Source organism: Protobothrops mucrosquamatus, unplaced genomic scaffold (genome assembly GCF_001527695.2).
Source record: "Protobothrops mucrosquamatus isolate PMUCROS unplaced genomic scaffold, P.Mucros_1.0 scaffold6, whole genome shotgun sequence".
Classification (NCBI taxonomy): Eukaryota; Metazoa; Chordata; class Lepidosauria; order Squamata; family Viperidae; genus Protobothrops; species Protobothrops mucrosquamatus.
In genome coordinates, this window is record NW_015386393.1 from 3,202,607 (window position 1) to 3,222,118 (window position 19,512).

At 44.4% G+C, this 19,512-nt stretch overlaps 1 protein-coding gene across 1 annotated transcript in view; it reads right to left on the reverse strand.

Annotated features, from left to right (window-relative positions):
* Positions 1-19,512, reverse strand: part of ELL (elongation factor for RNA polymerase II) — a gene marked incomplete in the record, with an annotated part of 55,795 nt that overhangs the window by 864 nt on the left and 35,419 nt on the right. Inside the window, 8 exon segments of the mRNA XM_015809994.1 lie at positions 19-149; positions 1,670-1,714; positions 1,909-2,080; positions 5,282-5,348; positions 8,352-8,814; positions 11,462-11,558; positions 16,670-16,794; positions 17,941-18,194. Of these exon segments, the coding sequence (XP_015665480.1) occupies positions 33-149; positions 1,670-1,714; positions 1,909-2,080; positions 5,282-5,348; positions 8,352-8,814; positions 11,462-11,558; positions 16,670-16,794; positions 17,941-18,194 (1,340 nt within the window).

Here is a 19,512-nt window from a genome sequence, read left to right on the forward strand (position 1 = left end):
TCCCCCCCCCCCCCCCCCCCCCCCCCCCAGGCTCAGTGCCAAGACTGAAACTGCTGTTGGTCGTATTCAGCGATCAGTTTTTTGATATGGGCCAGTTTGTTGTGGAGATATTCACAGCGGTTCTTCTCCTGGCTGTAATTTGGATTAGTCTGCAAGGGAGAGAAAAAGAAAGAGAACAAGGTTGACTATATTACAGTAGGGAAGGGAGTTTGGCTGGTGGTTAAGGCAGAGGTCCTCAACCTTGGCAACTTTAAGACTTGTGGACTTCAACTCCCAGAATTCCTCAGCCAGTTGCCAAGGTTGAGGACCCCTGGGTTAAGGCACCGGATCAGAAACCAGGAGACTGTGAGTTCTAGTTCTGTCTTATGTTATGAAAGCTGATTGGATGACTTTGGGCCAATCACCAGGAGACTGAGAGTTCTAGTCCTGCGTTAGGCATGAAAGCCAGATGCGTCACTTTCTTCCTCAGCCCACCCTACCCCACTGGCTTATTGCTGTGGGGAAAATAGGAGGAAACAATATTATGTATGTTCGTCACCTTGAGTTACAGATAGTTCTCAACTTACAACTGTAATGGAGTCCGCCCACCCTGATCATAAGTCGTGATGATCGTAACCTGATCATGTGTACAACCCCACTTTATGACCTTATTTTGTGGTGGTCATTAAGCAAACTCACAGTCGTTAAGCAAACCATTGGTTTGGTACGGGTGCAGTTTTGCAGAAAACCAGAAGTGCCAATATTCCAACGAAACCATCATAAAATGGAATCACACCACTCTGGAACACTGCAAATGGTCGTAAATGTGAGCCTATTGCTATGGGCCCAAAGTTCAGCCACATGACCATGCTCCCCCCCACCCCCCAACCTTTGTACTTTCAATTGGGTCATAAGCAGCCCCAAGACAAGTCTGTCTTAACTTCAAATGATTGCTAAGTGACCAGTGGTAAATCAAGGAGTACCTTCAGGATTAAAAAAAAAGAGAGAGAGAGAGAGAGGTAATGCCTTCAGTTAGGATAAAAAAATACCAGGCAAATAATTGCCTGTCCAACTTGAGTTAAGAGTTCTAGAAAACAAAACAGAAGGAAGGAAGGAAAGTGAGCAGATGCTGCCATCTGATAGCAAGAAAAATAAGGGCCGCCTTCTTGCTGGTTTCTGCCATCTGACACACTTCAGCTAGCAAAAGGCAATGCTTACTACGAGTTAAATCATCGTATTAAAAGTAGTAGTTTGTGGGATAGCTGCAATATACCTTTTGTATGCTGTCGAATTCAAACGACAGGCACAAGAATTTGGGATTCCATTTCATTCATCCTACCCCCACCTATAGTCTTTTAAAAAAAGGGATTTTCAAATTTTAAAATTAGCCATTATGGCAGATAACTGTTGCCAGGCTCCATTTCTTACAGCCGGCCTAACTGAAGCATTCTCCCAGATGAGCTAGAGAACAAGATCCGGGAATCAGGTGGCCCTGGCACTGAGGGAGCTGCTATTGTGCAAGGAATCAAGTATAGGAAGGCCAATTTAATCCCTGTTTTCTTAACAGCCAAGCTGCTTCCAATCAAGCCAAGGTTTCCTCAAGTGAGAAAATTAGGATTTAGGATTTTTCATCCCTGGCTCTCTCATCTCAAAATGCGTTTGGTTTTGAACAAGAAGCTCAGTGACCCACCTTTTTAATTTTTCGGTATTCTTGCAAGATCTGATCGTGGATCATCTGCAAAAGAATGACATGCCACGTATTACAATTATTTCTAAAACCTTTTCTGCAGATTTCTTCCTGCAAAGGCCTCTGTGGATTGAAGAGGCTGCCTTAGCTTACAGCCAAGATACTTTTGGTTTCCTCTCTATCTTCTTCAACTGCCCAGAAGGGCCAGCTGCTGATGTTGGCCAACCCTTTGATCTCCCCACCTTGTATTCTTCCGAGCCCTGAGATAGTTGCTTTAGTTCTGAATCCAGCTGCATGAACCGTCGGGTTATCCGCTCAATACGAGCATGGAGGTCGCGATACTCGCCGTACTCCGCGTTGAAATCATTCTTGTAGCTCTGACGTTGCTCCGAGGAAGAGATGGCACCGTATTTTCTGGAGCAGCGATAAGAATGAAAAAATGAAATAAACCCAAAGGAAACAATTACAAGACGTCCTTTCAAGTTACGACTATTAGTGGAACAACCTGCCTCCAGAAGCAGTGAATGCGCCAACACTGGAAGTTTTTAAGAAGAAACTGGACAGCCATTTGTCCGAAATGGTATAGGGTTTCCTGCCTGAGCAGGAGGTTGGACTAGATGACCTCCGAGGTCCCTTCCAACTTTATCATTATTATTACTTTATTATTACTTTACTATTATTATTATTATTATTATTATTATTATTATTACTATTATTATTATTATTATTATTATTACTATTATTATTATTATTATGGTGGTTAAGTCATGACTGTCGTAAATTGGGTCAGTCATGTGACAACTGGGTCTTGTGACTTTTTGTGGTGGTGAAGTGAATGTGGTGAACGTAAAGTAAACCAGTGGTTTGCGATGGGCACAGTTTTATCAAAAACCTGAAATGAGTGCCAGTTAACGTCATAAAATGCAGTCATGTGACTGCAGGATGGTGCAAACGACCATCAACGTGGCTGGAACTGGGTTGTATTTTCCCTTCTCCAGGTAGGTTGTAACTTTGAACTGTCCTAAATGAACGGTTATAAAGTTCGAGGACTACCTGTAGATAGCATTTGCATTTCACCTACTTTTGTAAGCCTAAGCCAGTGGTGGCGAACCTATGGCACGGGTGCCAGAGGCGGCACTCAGAGCCCTCTCTGTGGGCATGCACGCCATGCCCTGGAGATGGCAACCATCCCTCTTCAACCAGCTGCCTGCTAACTTGCCAAGATCCCACATGGCCGGATGTATCCCAGCATCCATGGGCAGGGGCCGATGGTGTCAGGCAGCAGCCGCCCCGGCCCCTAGCTCACCTTGCCCTGAGATAATGGCACCCCCGCCCTGCCTCGCCTCACCCCGCAGCACGAGCCTCCTGCCCACCGCCCCACCTGCCAGAGACCCCCTGGATCTCCCCCAACCCTGCCCGGCCCCCACAGGCATCCCTCCCCACGAGCAACATTGAGGTGATCACGCCCACTTTGGCCACACCCACCCAATCTGCCATGACCACCACAGTCACGTCCACCCAGTGGGCCATGCCCACCTGGCACCTGGCGATAAATAAGTGGGTTTTGGGTTGCAGTTTGGGCACTTGGTCTCTAAAAGGTTCGCCATCACTTGCCTAAGCCTTCCACACCCAGGGTAATGGGATGACCTTTACGGTGATAGTGACCTTCCCCAGCCTGCTACTTTCCCAGAGTATTTGGTCTTAGGGAGCAATGCAGCCCATCCAGAGCCTCACGGTGAGGAAGGCTGGTGTGATATCAGGCCCCAGAAGAACAGTGGAAATAAAGTCTCAAGTGATAAGGGATGATTCTAATGACTAGAAAGTTGTAAGAACTTGACAGTCAATATTACGCTATTGCTAGCCAAACAGATGGTGCAGCTGCATTCAGATGAGCAATATTTCAGGATTAACCAACAAGAAGATTAACAGGCGGCTGAAGACAAACAAAAGGGAAGTATAGCAATTCTTCACCTAATACCGTCTGCTCATAATATTTGCTGCTATGCTGGTGGCCATTAACAGAACAGTTTAATTGAATGTAATAAAAATGTACAGAGGGGCGAGTTGCTCAATGACAAAGAGAGCCAGTTTGGTCTAGTGCAGTGATGGCGAACCTTTTAGAGACCGAGTGCCCAAACTGCAACCCAAAACCCACTTATGCATCGAGTGCCAGGTGGGTGTGGCCCATTGGGTGGGTGTGGCCCATTGGGTGGGCGTGGCTGCGGTGGTAACAGCAGACTGGGTGGGACTAAGAAGTTCAATGAATAAATTCGAACTTTGCAAGATTTTTTTTCCCGCGAGAAGCTGAAATTGACTGATTGAACCTTTTTTTTCTTTTTTTGCACATGGCGGCTGAGGCCTAAAGCGAAAAGGTTTTATAAAACCCAGCTGAGGGCCTAGGACTGGGGCGATGGCGCGCGTGCCCACAGAGAGGGCTCTGAGTGCCGCCTCTGGCACCCGTGCCATAGGTTCGCCACCACTGGTCTAGTGGTTAAGGCGCCAGGCTAGAAAGCAAGAGACTGTGAGTTCAAGTCCCGCCTTAGGCATGAAAGCCAGCTGGGTGACTTTGGGCCAGTCACTCTCTCTCAGCACAACCCACCTCACAAGGTGATTGTAGTGTACATAGGGGGAGGAAGGTGTGCTGTATATGTTCGCCACTTGGAGTTATTTGTAAAAATAATAAAGGCGGGCTATAAACAAACAAACAAAAGGCAAACCAGCCATGAACAATGAACAATAAAACATGCATCTATCTATTGCTGGCACATTGGGCTAGCGCAGGGGTAGGCAACCTTGGCTCTTTTATGACTCGTGGACTTCAACTCCCAGAATTCCTGAGCCAGCATGGCTCAGCTTGGAAACCTCTTCCTTTCCCCTCAGCATGGCTGGCTCAGGAATTCTGGGAGTTGAAGTCCACGAGTCATAAAAGAGCCAAGGTGGCCTACCCCTGCGCTAGCTCCTTTATGAAGGGAAATCCTAAACTGAATTTTATCACCTATACAAGAAGTCCTCAACTTACAACTGAAATTGAGACCAGATTGTCCACCGCTAAGCAAGATGGTTGTTAAGTGAGTTGTGCCTGATTTTATAACTTTTTTTTTTTTGCCACGATTGTTAAGGAAATCATTGTTGGTTAAGTCAATCCTGCAGCTGTTAAGTGCACACTGACTTCCTTCAGTAACGCTGCTTGTGGGAAGCTGACTGCGAAGGTTGCAAATGGTGATTACATGACCCGGGACTTGCAAGGTGTAAACACATGCCCGTTGCCAAGCACCTGAATTTGGACTACGTGTGACTGTGGATATGCTGCAACGGTTGTTAAGTGCAATGCCTGATCGTTCAGTGCTGCTGCAACTTTAAATGGTTGCTAAACTAACGGCTTTAAGTCCGAGACTACCTCTCCCTGCTTCAATAATCATTGGAAGAGATATTTCTGGATTTGTTCAAGCACAGCAGCTCATGGCTTATAATGAAAGCAGCTCTCTTTTTTTCAGGTCTCTGCATGCTGAAAAGTAGTTTTGCAGCTTTAATGAGATGCAAGTGCTCATATAAGTTCTGACGCAACAGCCGCTCTTTTACTGTTCAGTACAACAGCCCCGATCCTTCCACACTTACAGCAAGTAGTCTGGCCTCCCTGATGTAGAAGATGGGACACTGGAGCTGTTGCACGTCCTGTTTAAACCTAGGAGGAGGAGAAAGGGAGAAAGAAAGAGTGTCATGGGACTGTTGACATTCTCAGATCGATGCTCTAAAAATCACCCTCAAAAGCTTTAAAACAGCTTCCCAAGATTTAATGGACATGGTGTGCAAATCTGACAGAAATTCATGAAGATCAGGATTCTCTTTAGGACAGACATGTCAAACACAAGGCCCGGGGGCCGGATGCGACCCATGAAGTGGTTTCACGTGGCCCGTGAAGCCATCCTGGAAACAGTGAGGGAACGGCCCCCGCTGCCTTGGCCCTGGCCCAGGCCGGCCGGGAGCCAATGTACAATTTTGTGGTGGCCATCTATGCTGAAACTCATTCAGTCTTAGCTCCACAAGGCCGTCTGGTAACAGTGAGGAACCAGCCCCTGCCGTGTCCGCCCCGCCCCCTGGGTGCATGCTGGGGAGGTGTCACCCTTTGTGAGGAATGAAGAAATGCACCATTGCCTGGAAGTGGCCAGCAAATGGACCTCGCCTACTTCACATATCTGGCTTGATGGGCTCCGGGGGAAGGGTTTTGGCAGGCAGCGGGGCGCTCTCCTCACAGCGCCAAGAGCTGAGCCGGGTGGCACGAAACTGATAAGTGCAATGCTGCCTAGGCCCCAGCCTGCCCAGTTTCAGCAGGCAGCAAGGTGCAAAGCTGGCGAGCTTTGCACCGCCCGGCTCAACCTCTTGGTGCTGTGAGGAGAGCACCCCGCTGCCTGCTGAAACCACACTCACCCCACCCACACCCACCCAGTAAGCCGCACCCACTCTGACCACACACCCCCCTGAGGGAAACCACAATGCTGATGCGGCCCTCAATGAAATTGAGTTTGACACCCCTGCTTTAGGATAAGCTAAAATAGTACCCCTTGAAAAAAAATATTGTTAAATAAATGTAGATAAAAATGTTTGTGGATCAATAAGAAATATCTGTTCATGCAAGAGTGGGAATCTGACAAAATAGATCTCAGGATGGCTAGCAAGTAGGCTGCTAGACTGGATAGGGCTACTTCTGTATGCCATTCAGGATTATTCAGGGATGTTGTGCAGAAAAAAATAATTCAGCTATCCATGGCTCATGAAAAAGGGGGAAGTTTAGTATCAGTACTGCCTTGAACGCGGATGTCCAACATTGGCAGCTTTTAAGACATGTGGATTTCACTTCCCAGAATTCCCCCGTTAGCTAAACTGGCTCAAGAATTCTAGGAGTTGAACTCCACAACTCTTAAAAGTTGCCAAGGTTGGACACCTCTGAGTGAACATTCCTGAGTGAACATTCACTCTAAATTCCATTTTTGGTTCAGATATGGACAAAAAAAAAAAAGGATCAGAAAGGCTGATTACCACTCCAGGCTGTAGTTTGCAATAGTTTAAAATACCAAGGCTTTACATTTATTCCATTCGTTCCTGGAGCACAGGAGATCCTAGGCTTTATCACATTTGGTAGAATAACTCAGCAGTAATTGTTATCCCTGGAGGAATCAGAAGCTGTTATGAAGCCTCTGATTCAACTAGATATGCCACTCCAGTATAAAGCAACTTCCTATTATCACAATTAAATATAAAAACTAGTAGTTAGCACTATTTCTAATGCTGATTGTCTCTTATGGATCCAAAGTGAGGCTGGTCCATAAAAACATGGTCACTTTTAGGAATTGGAGATTTAAGACTGGAAGGTGATTTGGTTATAGACTTTATAAAAGGCCAATTGAACAAGATTAGTCCATGCTACAACGATGGATATCCATGTATGGGAAAATGGAGCTTAAAATAAAAAGTAAACAATTCTTCTATTCCATCTGAGGTCTATTGCAAAGTTGTTAAATGAGATTTTTCAACAGGATTTTCAACAACTCTCTGCTTACTCCCTCCTAATGAGCCTATTCAGATTAGGTAAGAAATAAAATCACCCTGGGGGACTTTGATGGGTTCCCTTAACAAACTTAAATCAAACTGAAGAAGCTACTTGGATAAGCAGGAAAATGTTTCAAATGAAAAAAGAAAAGAAGTCCCATTACCACACTTCAACTTCCAGACAATTCTACCTGGATGACTGAGAATCTTCATCCACATCAGGATTCAAGCCTCTTTCCCTTCCTTGCACTTTTTGTGGTATTCACAGTTTGAAAACGCTAGCCACTCAACTTGAGTGTTTGTCCATTTTGCAACTTTTAGATTGCTTCAGATTAAAAAGGAACAAAGCTACTGCAGTTGCTTAGGAGGATGTAAAAGAGAATCTGGATTGCAATTCCTCACTTCCCACGCCATCAAAGAGTGACTTTGGAGGGTCAAAATGCACCGGATAGGTTAAAATGCTTATGTTGACAACAGCACAACCACCAGCCTTCTGTGTGTTGGACTTTTAAGCCAAAGGCCAACAAAATGAAGCAGCTTACGAGGCAGGAGGACTAATATAACACAATCACAAATTCCTATTCTGTGTGGAGTCTACAAGAATGATCACAAAAGAAACTGCCTTCCATTGGCCAGCCAACTGATTTATCTACCTCTGTCTCATCTCTGCAGGTTTGCAGCAGCTTTTCAATGTCTAGAGAAGCATATTTCTCACTAGCTGTTCCTTGTTCCTTTTATTTGTGGTATCATGGACTGAACAAGGAATGATTTATATTCAAACCAAGATCACTGCCACCCAGCAATTATACTTTTACGAGCCAATACTCCCATTGTCTCCCTCTGTATATTTGCTTAGGTTTGCACCCAAAGGATGCAGGTATCATATATCTGTAGATACACAGGTATCATATATCTATATTGTTGAGACACCCTGCCTACTAAAACTAAACACCCTGAAACTAAACATGTCTTTTCTTGGGATTGCACAGCTGCTGCCTGATCACAGAGGGAGATGCAGCTGTGTTAAAGAGCTGTAGACAGATGCCACAGAAGCTGTCCCAGGTGTTACGAAGTCTCTTGTCGCCTCTGAATCTGAGACACCGCCAAATCCATCAGTTCCCTTACTGGGTCCCATCCTCACCTGCGCTGTCTTGTGAGGGGCTCATTTTGGAGCCACCCTTCTTTAGTTCACAGTTTGGCTTCTCGTGGACCTGTTGCTGCTCCTCCTTCCTTTCTCGTTCCTTATGTTTCTTCTTCCTGGATTTTGAGTGCGGAACACAATTGTGTTTGCTCGTCTGGGCTGGGGCTGCGGCCGACCGGCTTGCTGTCCGCCTTTCGGCCGGCTCTGCCATCTCAAAGTCTTTGCCGTTATGGTTTAGATCATTGCTAACATCAGCAAGTGGGTCGTGAGGCCTAGGTAGCTCCAGAGTGGGCAAAAGAGAGCTAGAGCTGACTGAATCAGCCGCCACCATGGTGGGCAAAGAGGTCTCCTTCCCATTGGCAGAGCTGAGTTTGCCGTTGAAAGTGGGCTGAGTCCTTTGGGCACAGTGAGAGATCCTTGGCTTTTTGTTGGCGAGGGGGTCAATAAAGTCCAGGGGTCGCTTCTAAGGAAAGGAAATAGAAACAAGATTAACAATGAAAGCAATGTTTTAAAAGCATACAAATGAAGAACTGGACTTATCCGAGAATAAAAAAATATCTATTGCCACTAGGGGGCAATACAAGGCCACGTTTGTGTTCATTTTGGCATTTACTGATTTTTTTTCCCTAAAAGAAAAAAAAAAACCAAGTGCCAATAATATTGCTATTCTGGTGTTATAGTGCTTTCCCCCTGTTCACAGATTTCTCCTGCCCAAGCGGTGCCTCCCTGACATTTTACAGATGTTTCTTCCTTTGGCATTTGGGCAGGTTTGTAACATATGGACTATTCAGCATATATTTTTGTGTACATGTGTTCAAAGCAGTGTTTTTCAAACTTGGCAACTTTTTAAGATGTGTGGACTTCAACTTCCAGAATTCTGGGACCTGAAGGCTACTTATCTTAAAAGTTGGCATGTTTGAAAAACACTGGTCCAAAGATAAACTGGACATAAATTTAAAACAGGGAAGTTGAAACAGAAACTAGAACTGAAGAAGCTTCTTGGAAAAAAAGCAAAACATTTTCGAGGAAAAAAATACCCCAGAAAGTCCAGTTGCCTTTTTGGAAAGCCCCTCTGGGACAACCATGACTGGCTGATGAGAATCTCCACAGACAACCGGGGAAGTTGAAAGCTACACTTTCCTAGATGAAAGTACCCATTCCTTTAGCCATGCCCTACTAGCCCAGGGGTAGGCAACCTTGGCTCTTTTATGACTTGTGGACTTCAACTCCCAGAATTCCTGAGCCAGCCATGCTGAGGGGAAAGGGAAAGGTTTCCACACTGAGCCATGCTGGCTCAGGAATTCTGGGAGTTGAAGTCCAGGAGTCATAAAAGAGCCAAGGTTGCCTACCCCTGTACTAGCCTGACCACAACAGCTTTCAGTGTCAGTCACGGAGCCTGGGAATGGGGTTTTTTTGGGGTGGGGGAAGATCATCCTCCACCACCAATCTCTTCCTGCAAAGAAGCAGCAAGAAATCTCATGGAACATGCAGGCAAAGCCTTTGATTCAACTCTTGATGTCAGAAAGGGTGGAGTAGCTTGTTTGTTGAGGAAGGTGACAGCCTTATTTTATTTTTTTGGGGAAAAAAATATTGATTATTGATTTTCTAATTTCTAAAAGCAACGTGGTGGCTGAGTTGGTCAATAATCCAATAACATACAAATATCTTTAGTACAGATCTCAAACTATTACATTAAATGTTTCTTTTCCCCTTGTTGCGTATTTAAATTAATACAATTCTTCTTATATCGATTAAATAAAAATAACTTTCTTACATTTATCAATAATTTTTGTTTATACATTTTTGTTTTAACATTCAATCTTTTTTAGACAATCAACGCCCTGGTTAGTTTTCCCCAATTTTTAGTTTCCCATTAATATTTAAATTTAACGTTTAGTATTTATAATTTCCAAGTTTTAAATAATTCCAATCCCCTTTATCACAATTCATCACAAGACCTAATATATGGGATACACATCTTATCTATTTGAATTCTCACCATCTTACATCAACCAATTAATAATACAATATAATATTCTTATTTTCTGATAATTTCCAAATATCTTAAATTTAGTAACCAAAATTTCTCTTATTTCAACATTTAATCCTTCCTCTCTTCTTCTCTTAATATCTACTATCTCATATTTAAGCTAATTTAATCTCATATTTAAACTAATTTTTATTGCCGCTAAATAAGAACATATTTATTACATTCATCGATAAATTTTTAGCTTATGTATATATCGTGATTACCTTTACAATTAACCTTTATAAGCCTTATTTCCCACCAAGGAGGGAGGGGCCAGCTCCCCTGCAGCCTCCAGGCTGGAGAGGAAACGGGAACTCACCTGTGGGCAGCCACAAATCATGAAGGAAGCAGAGTTATGAAGGCCTGCTTACAAACCATCTTCTGACAGTATGGGAGGTGAGAGGAAGGCAGATATGTGGTAACAGTTGCAGCACACCAAGCCCAGCCAGCATGGGCTTGGAAAGCCCCTTTGCACAACTGCCGTCTCCGAGTGAAACTTTTCACTAGACCAGTGGTGGCGAACCTATGGCACGGGTGCCAGAGGCGGCACTCGGAGCCCTCTCTGTGGGCACACGTGCTGTTGCCCCAGCCTCGCCTCCCACCACGACCCCCTCCTTTCCAGCAGCCCCCCTGAAGGAGAGTCGCCCCCGAGCATGGCCCACACGGAGCAGCGCAGCCAAGGACATGGCAGCCAGGCAGCGTAGACAAGACTCTGTCCTCACGCCCCATCATGCAGTTGATGCTGCAGGGCGCGGGCAGAGGGTGTGACCACCGTAGTGCTGCTGGGCTGCCTGGGCGATCTGCGGTGGGCCCTGGAGGCGGTGAGTGGTCTTGTGGGCAAGTGGGGTGGGGGATGAGGGGGCAGAGCGGGGGCGGGGCAGGGGCCAGTTTTGGGGCACTCGGTCTCTAAAAGGTTCGCCATCACTGCACTAGAACAAGGGCGTGCGTTTTTTAAGACCACAGCAAGGCCTTCAACTGCATTTGTGTATGCACTAAACCCTGGAACTGCCTGATCAATCTGAAAAGGTACCTCAGCCTTGTATCCTGGATGATATGTAAGCCGTGAGAGTTTCCCACTTACCTGGGGAGGGGAGGAGGAAACGTTTGCGGTGTCCCTTGGGGGGCTGGGAGCAGAATTCTCAGGGACGCAGCTGGGATTCTGTGGTGGGCAGAGTTTCCTGGAAAAAGAACAGCCCAGCATTGGCTCTCAAGGAAAGCATCAACGACCGAAGCCACTGAGCCAGGAGCAAGTTAAAACATTCTGGATCAAAGTGCCAAATGTTGTTTTTTTAAAAACCTCCATTTAATGGTGGAAGGCATTTACTACATACGTATGACCAAAACTCTTTCGTGTTTGCCTTTTTTGTCCCCTCGGTTTAGTCCAAACAATACATTATACCACAGCAATTTATTTTTTTTTAAATTTATTAATTTTTTCAAATGAACATATGAACAAATAATACAAATATGGTGCATTTCATTAGAAAAACAAACACATAAAAAGCCTACTCATTCACCACAGCAATTTTTGACTCGAGCAACCTAAAACTTAAAGAATGAGTAAAAATCCACGACTCACTACTCCTGTGGTTTTGATATTTCCACGATGTTCGGTTTTATTCGCAAAGTGGTGTGGGCACTGCAGCATCCATCCCCACGATTGTGAGCATCCATCCCCACAGTCGTGATTTCTGATGCTCCTTGCCACCTTCCCACAAAGCCAGTGGGGAAGCTGGCAGGAAGTTGAAACTTACTCCCATTCCCACTGCTTTTTTGCCTGTCTGAGGTCATTCTGTTTATCAGCTTAAGTAAGTAAATACTGGCTTATTATTGAATAAGTTCATTTGCCACTACAATTATTTTTCTATTTATGATATATGAATTATGATGATTACTTGGTTATGATGATTATTATTACTTTGTTGTTTTGCATATACACTGAGAGCTTATGCACCGGAAACAAATTCCTTCTGTGTCTAATCACACTTTGCCATTATAGCGTAGTTATAGTGTGAAGTGTATAGTAGTGTAGCGTAGCATGTATTGTATTGTACAGGTAGTTCTCAATTTACGAACACAATTGAGCCCAAAATTTATGTCACTAAGTGAGAAATTTGTTAAGTGAGTTTTGCCCCATTTTACGACTTTTCTCACCCCATTTGTTAAGTGAATCACTGCAGTTCTTAAATTACTAACAGGGTTGTTAAGTGAATCTGGTTTCCCCATTGACTTGCTTGTCAGAAGGTCGCAAAAGGAGATCACGTAACTCTGGGGACGCTGCAACCGTCATAAATGTGAGTCAGTTGTCAAGCATCCAAACATAAATCATGTATTCATGGGGATGCTGCAATGGTCATAAGTGTGAAAAATGGTCATAAGTTACTTTTTTCACTGCCGTTGCAACTTTCATCACTAAGTGAAGTGTTGTAAGTCAAGGACTACCTGTATTATATCGTACTGCACTCCTATTCCTATTCTTGTTCCATTCAATCAGAATAGAGCTGGAAAAGACCTTGGAGGTCTTCTAGTCCAACCCCCTGCTCAAGCAGGAGACTCTATACCAAGGGTAGGCAACCTTGGCTCTTTTTAATGACTCGTGGACTTCAACTCCCAGAATTCCTGAGCCAGCCATGCTGAGGGGAAAGAGAGAGGTTTCCAAGCTGAGCCATGCTGGCTCAGGAATTCTGGGAGTTGAAGTCCACAAGTCATAAAAGAGCCAAGGTTGCCCACCCCTGACCTAGACCATTTCAGACAGGTGGCTGTCCATTCTCTTCTTAAAAACCTCCAGTGATGAAGCACCCACAACTTCTGATGACAAGCTGTTCCACTGGTTAATTGTCCTCACTGTTAGGAAGTTCTAACTTCTTAATTAATACAGACCTTTTAAATTCTATAAACTCTTCTTTGATCTCATGGAATCATCCCGCCTTGGAATAAAAAAAAAAAAATACAGCCAGCCTAACTTTAGTGTTTATTCTGACCACATCAGACTTTACTACCTTTCTCTCAAAGGGTGACCCATTCAAGGGTTCTCTAGTGAAGATTACATTTTAGGCTGACCATATTTTTTTTTTACTCCAATGCTGGATGGTTTTTCCTGACCAGAAAGCCAGCAAAGGCCATTCATTTTGTAGGATAGGAAGGCTTATTCAGCAACTGCAAACAAAGGCAAAGGTAAGTGTTCACCTGGCCAGGCTCTGGGAGTTCCCCACTCCTTGTGTTGTGCAAGGATGTGTGCCGGTGTGCGTGCGTGCATGCACAGGAAACAGACAGGACTCGCACAAATGCTGCTCTTCCTCGACGCGAATTAAGCAAGAGATGGCTCAATTTCCCCCATGTGTCGTGTCTTCTGTTTCTATTGCCATGTTTTTCATCTGATTCACACACACACGCGCACACACACGCGCGCACACACACACACACACACACACACACACAATTTTCTTTTTTTTTGCTAAGGCAAACAAGAACTCTCTTTCCTTTTTCCTGTCCTGTTTGAACAGTTTCCACAGTTCGTAAACCCAGCTGGCTCGGAGGAGAGACGCTGTTGGTTTAGCAAGAATCTGAACGTCCAGGAGTTTTCTTTGGCAAATGAGGGGAACTGATGGGCACTGAAACCCAACTACTGAATTATAATTAAATGGAAAATTACAAACTATACACAGACTGCACAGAATCAGGGCATGGGCTGGAGCAGTTGTATCAACTCAAGTCCCTCCAGAGGAAAAGGAGGTGGCGACTTTTATGCCCCTTCCTTCTCCTATTTATTTTTTTGGCCTGTGGATAAGCAGTAACCTAAAAATAGAGTGTGGAACGGATGGAGCCGCCTGGGCAAACAAAAACGAACCAAAAGAAGCCCAGAAGGCGACAAAGTATATTCCAGTTATTACAATATAATTCTGTGTCTTGTCCCAAGAAAAGCAAAGGGACAAGTTTTGCAAACTGGCTCTGAACTTCTCTTATTCTGTTCTTGATCCATTTTGCTTGCCTCTTAAGAATAATGGGCTGTAATTCCCCCATTCTCCAAAACTGAAAATCACGACTGATTACTTCCAAGGATCCTGCAATTTCATGCAGATTTTAGCCATAGATTTCTAAGCTTATTTTCCCAGGCATCTAGAGCAGTCTTTCTCAACCAGTTGCCGAGCTTGAGAAATATTGATCTAGAGCACAATGAAGATGACTGAGGAATAAGGAATGTTGTGGAACAATTCCTAGAATTCTTAAGTCGGCGCGATCTGTTAAGGGATACTTGGAAATACAATTTAACAACAGATTATTGGGCTTAATCTCTGTCAATCTCAATTCTGGGCTATTACAAATTCAAACTGAGGTTTTAAAGTGGCATTTCTCAACCCTGGCATGTTGAGGATTTGTGAATTTCAATTCCCAGCACGCTGGTTAGGGCAGGGGGGGTAGGCAACCTTGGCTCTTTTATGACTCGTGGACTTCAACTCCCAGAATTCCTGAGCCAGCCATGCTGAGGGGAAAGGGAGAGGTTTCCAAGCTGAGCCATGCTGGCTCAGGAATTCTGGGAGTTGAAGTCCACGAGTCATAAAAGAGCCAAGGCTGCCTACCCTTGGGTTAGGGAACTCCAGCAGTTCAAATCCACACATCTTCAAGCTAGAGAAACACACTGTTCTAAAGTCTTACAGGTAGTCCTTGATGTACGACTGTAACTGAGCCTAGAATTTATGATAGCAAGTCATGCTTTTTAAGTGGGATCACCACATGACCGTGCCCCATTTTGCAGTGGTCATTAAGCAAACACAGTGGTCATTAAGTGAATCCGTTTTCCAATGGGCATTTTTTTTGCCAGAAGTCAGAGACAGACACCAGAAAAGGGCAAAAAAACCAAACAATTATGGTCTCATGATCGCAGGATGCTGCAAACAGCCGTAAATGTGAGTCGGTTGCCAAACACCCGAAATGTGATCATGTGATTGCAGGAATGTGTGTGCATGTGGCCATCAGAACTTCAAAAATGGGTAAGTACCTTTTTTTTGGGGGGGGGGGGGTCTGTCATAACTTTGAACGGTTGCTAAGTGGCCAGTCTTAAGTCGAGGACTACCTATACATGTTATATTCCACCGGAAAGCAATCTGCAGTTCCCAGGAAGGCCAAATATACTTTTAGTTGGGATGGGAAAATCTGTGCATTTCCGGACATTGTAGAACTTTAGGCCACTCAGAGGCCTCAAGGAGCGAGACACAAAAGCAGCTCAAGCCAGCATGGCCAGACGAGAGTGATGTCTGGAGTTACCATCTCACAACTCCATGAAAAACAACGGCAAGAGTTAAGGACACAGCAAACCCTGGCCTTTGTGACTTCCGCTCTCTTAAAATGGTTGCTCCCCTCAAGAACATGCTTCCCTTGCAATCCCTAAAAGCAACTTGTCAAAAGATGGCCGGAGTGGAGGCACTAATAGGTTGCGCCAGCGTGAACCATCGCTGGTCTGATCCGAGAACAGAAGGGAGCTACCCTAAGATGCTAACTTTGAAAGGGAAAAATATTTGTCATTTTTGTCATGTTGATGGGGAGTCTCCAAAAGGAGACCTCGGTCTTCCTTCTACCTGTAATTGCCAGAGAATATTCTCCAAAAGCAGATTCCGAGACAAAAAACAAAAACAAAAAACAAATGAGGAAACTTATTAATGACCAAGGTGGCGAAAGGAAGTAGCCTGTTAGTGACCACTGGATCAATATTATACTTCTTGATTCTGCTCAGCCAGTAAAATCAAGCAGGGTGTGTATATGCTGGATCCTATTGACCAAAGAGTGTCATCTTACGGGATCCAGGAAGTGTCTGTTCTGTTGCAGTGCCTGCACTCCAGGCATGTAGATCCATGCAGCTCCCGCCCTTATGATGTCCAGGAAAGTACTAAAAATCTAGTTGTTCTCCTCAGCCTTGGAACTAGATCAGGGGTAGTCAACCTTGGCTCTTTTATGACTCGTGGACTTCAACTCCCAGAATTCCTGAGCCAGCACAGCTGGCTCAGGATTTCTGGGAGTTGAAGTCCACGAGTCATAAAAGAGCCAAGGTTGACTACCCCTGAACTAGATGATTGTGCAGCCTCTATTTAAGGTTTGGCTTATGGATGGGCTGTTTTGCTCCTCCGATTGGCTGTGATCTCTTTTTATAAGCATTGCTTTTCTTTTAATCTATAAGACCAACTCAAGAGTCTTCAAGGAATGAGACACAAACCAATAAGCCAATGGACAAATAAATAAATTGAGGTAACAGTTAAAACACGTTCACGGATTCTGAAAGAGACCCCGGAGCGCCTACCGGAAGAGGATCCTCTTCAGCAGCTGTTGGTCTCCCTCTGAGTAGCCGGGCCAGTCCTTCTGCACCTCTTTGTAAAGATAATCTTTCAGGGTGCATGTGCTGTCTTTGGCGTTCACGTTTGCAACCTGTGGGACGGGTCAGAGGGAGAAGGAGCTTAAATATGCTGGATGGAAGCCAGAGGGACCAAGTATAATTGCAGCCCTCTAAAAGCATCAGACAAGGACTTAATTGCACCAGGGCGGCATGAAAAACCACACATCTGTGGGGTCCTTTTGGGTTTTGCCAAACCATCCGTTAAGAGCAGGATTCAGCATTTTTTTTTTTTAAAAAAAGGCTTGTCTTATGAGCCTGAAAAGGTTCTAGCTCTCATGAATGTGGAACAAAAAGCTTCACAGTCTAACTCTGCACTTCTTGGCTGCCTGGAGAAAGAAGACAAGATTTTAAGAACTTGAACAACAAGATTACAATTCTGAGGGAAATCCCTCTGTAATTTGTTCTGCTCCTTGAGTGATCTGTTACTGAGAGGAGAGAATGAATGTGCACCTTGGTACGAGCAAAGAAGCCAGGTAAGAGCAGCATAGAAGGACTGCTCAGAGCTATAAATATAGTCTTCTCCCACTTCTCCTGATTACATGTAGTCCTCAAGATATTACTGTAATGGAACCTGCCCATTATGGTCATAAAATGAGTCAATCATGTGGCTGACCCAATTTTACTACCTTTTTTTGTGGCAGTCGTAAAAAGAATGCCACGGTTAAGCAAGCACCATTGTTCGCTATGGTGCAATTTTACCCAAAAACTGGAAGTGCCAGAAAAAATCATTGCAAAACATGGTCATGCCCATCATAACTCTGAACAGTGGCTAAGTGACTAGTCATAAGTTGAGTAAGTTACCTGTACAGTACACTCTTTCTTATATTTTCTAAAACATCACTCATCTAATACGTTATTAAGCATCTAACAACAACCAACGATGAGCAAGAATGAGGCAGTGGCCTTTCCCTACTCTGCAGCTTCTGCATGGGGATGCTTCATTTAGATCAGGGGTGTCCAGCCTTGGCAACTTTAAGATTTGTGGACTTCAACTCTCAGACAGAATTCTGGGAGCTGAAGTCCACAGGTCTTAAAAGTTACTGAAGCTGGACTAAATTATGAAGATAATTTAGTGAACAACCTCTGGTTGTCCTCAATGAAAATTACTCCATTTCTTCCACAGCTGACCCACAGGTGCACGTAGGCGTTTTATAACAATATCTGAAATATCAATTTACCTGCTGCAAGAGGCTGTCCAAGGAATCCTTATCTTGCAGACAAAGGCCATCCTTTTGCAACCTAAGGAGGAGTTCTGGTTTCTTATAAGGCTTGAGAGCCAGCAAGTGCATCACCCGATCTTTGAAAGGCCTCTGGGAGACGGCACTATTGCCCTTCCTGATGGCATTGGCGAGGTTGACAGGTGTTGGGCGTATCCGTGAGGGAACAGTGTCGGAACCCCCTGGTGCAGGCTTACGCATCTTAACGGTCTTTCCTATGGATTGGGGAAATTGGGGAAAAGAAGAGAACACAGGAAGCTTGGAGCTGTTTTATTCTTTTCAGACAAAGTCAGCCTGGAATTAATATTCATACAGCCTATAAAAACACTTAGCATACTCAACAAAGCACACTTATTGACATCTAAGTTACTTCTGCAGTTTCTGAGTTTGTGATTCTTTCTTTGAATAAGAAACGGGCAGCGCTGGGTCAACCAGAATGGTGATGAAGCAAAAAAATGCAGATGTATAACTATCGCAATGTGAGGATTCGCTACAAAGATAGGACTTTATGAGTCATAACCACTTGTTTTATCTCTTGAAGAGGATCAGGAACCAATGAAGCTGTTGTAACAAGAGAGTCACATCCTCTGTCTAAGTGGCCTGGTTTCAAGTCAGCTGAAGTTTCTGAACAATGTCAAAGGTAGTTCTCCTTAAAAGCATATATTATGCTGTTGTGGCTAATGCGGATGTCACTGTGGCTATGAACCCTTTTCAAAAACTCCTCATGCCAACTTAGGGATTCCCTGTATTACTAAATACTTCCACAGAGTTCAGCTATCTGTTATGAATGCTTTAATTCTGATTTCTACACACAGCAGGAACATCAGCTCAGCAGCCAGATTGTTCCTTTCATCTCCTAAATGGCAGCTGGTCCAATTCAGCCACTGGCATATATGCAGCCTCTCTGTTTGTAATAATCTATTCACACTTATTCTTTTTCTGATTGTAGTAAATAGTGTAGTCTATTCTTCAAGTTCTTGCGGGTAAGTCCTCACTTTACAAAGCCCGCTTTAAGCTTTTTTTTTCCTCCGTTAGGCAATGCTGCTGTGATGCAGGACGCTAACCCTAGCTTTTTCCAACCTGCAGCTTTTTAGATAGGCTAGATTGCAGTCCCCCAAAGCAGCTGCAAAGACTTCTGGTCTCAAAGTATCACAAAATCCTGAAGCTGGAAGGGGCCACTTAATTCGAAACAGGAATCCAAACTGTAACTTCTTAAGATAGATACCTGTCCAATCTCCATCAGAACAGAGCCAATTAAGGGGAGCCTACGGCCTCTGAACTTTTTTCTCTCTCTCTCTCTCTCTGTGCATGTCTTTGAGTCAGGGCTAACACCTGGTGACTGTCTGGACAAAACCCTGTAGTTTTCTTGCCAAGATTTTGGAAGTGGTTTGCCATTGCCTCTTTCTTAGGGCTGAAAGTGTTATGACTGGCCCAAGGTCACCCAGCTGGCTTTGTACCTAAGATGAGACTAGAACTCACAGACTCACGGTTTCTAATCTGGTGATTCAGCTGCTACACCAAACTGGCTCTCGT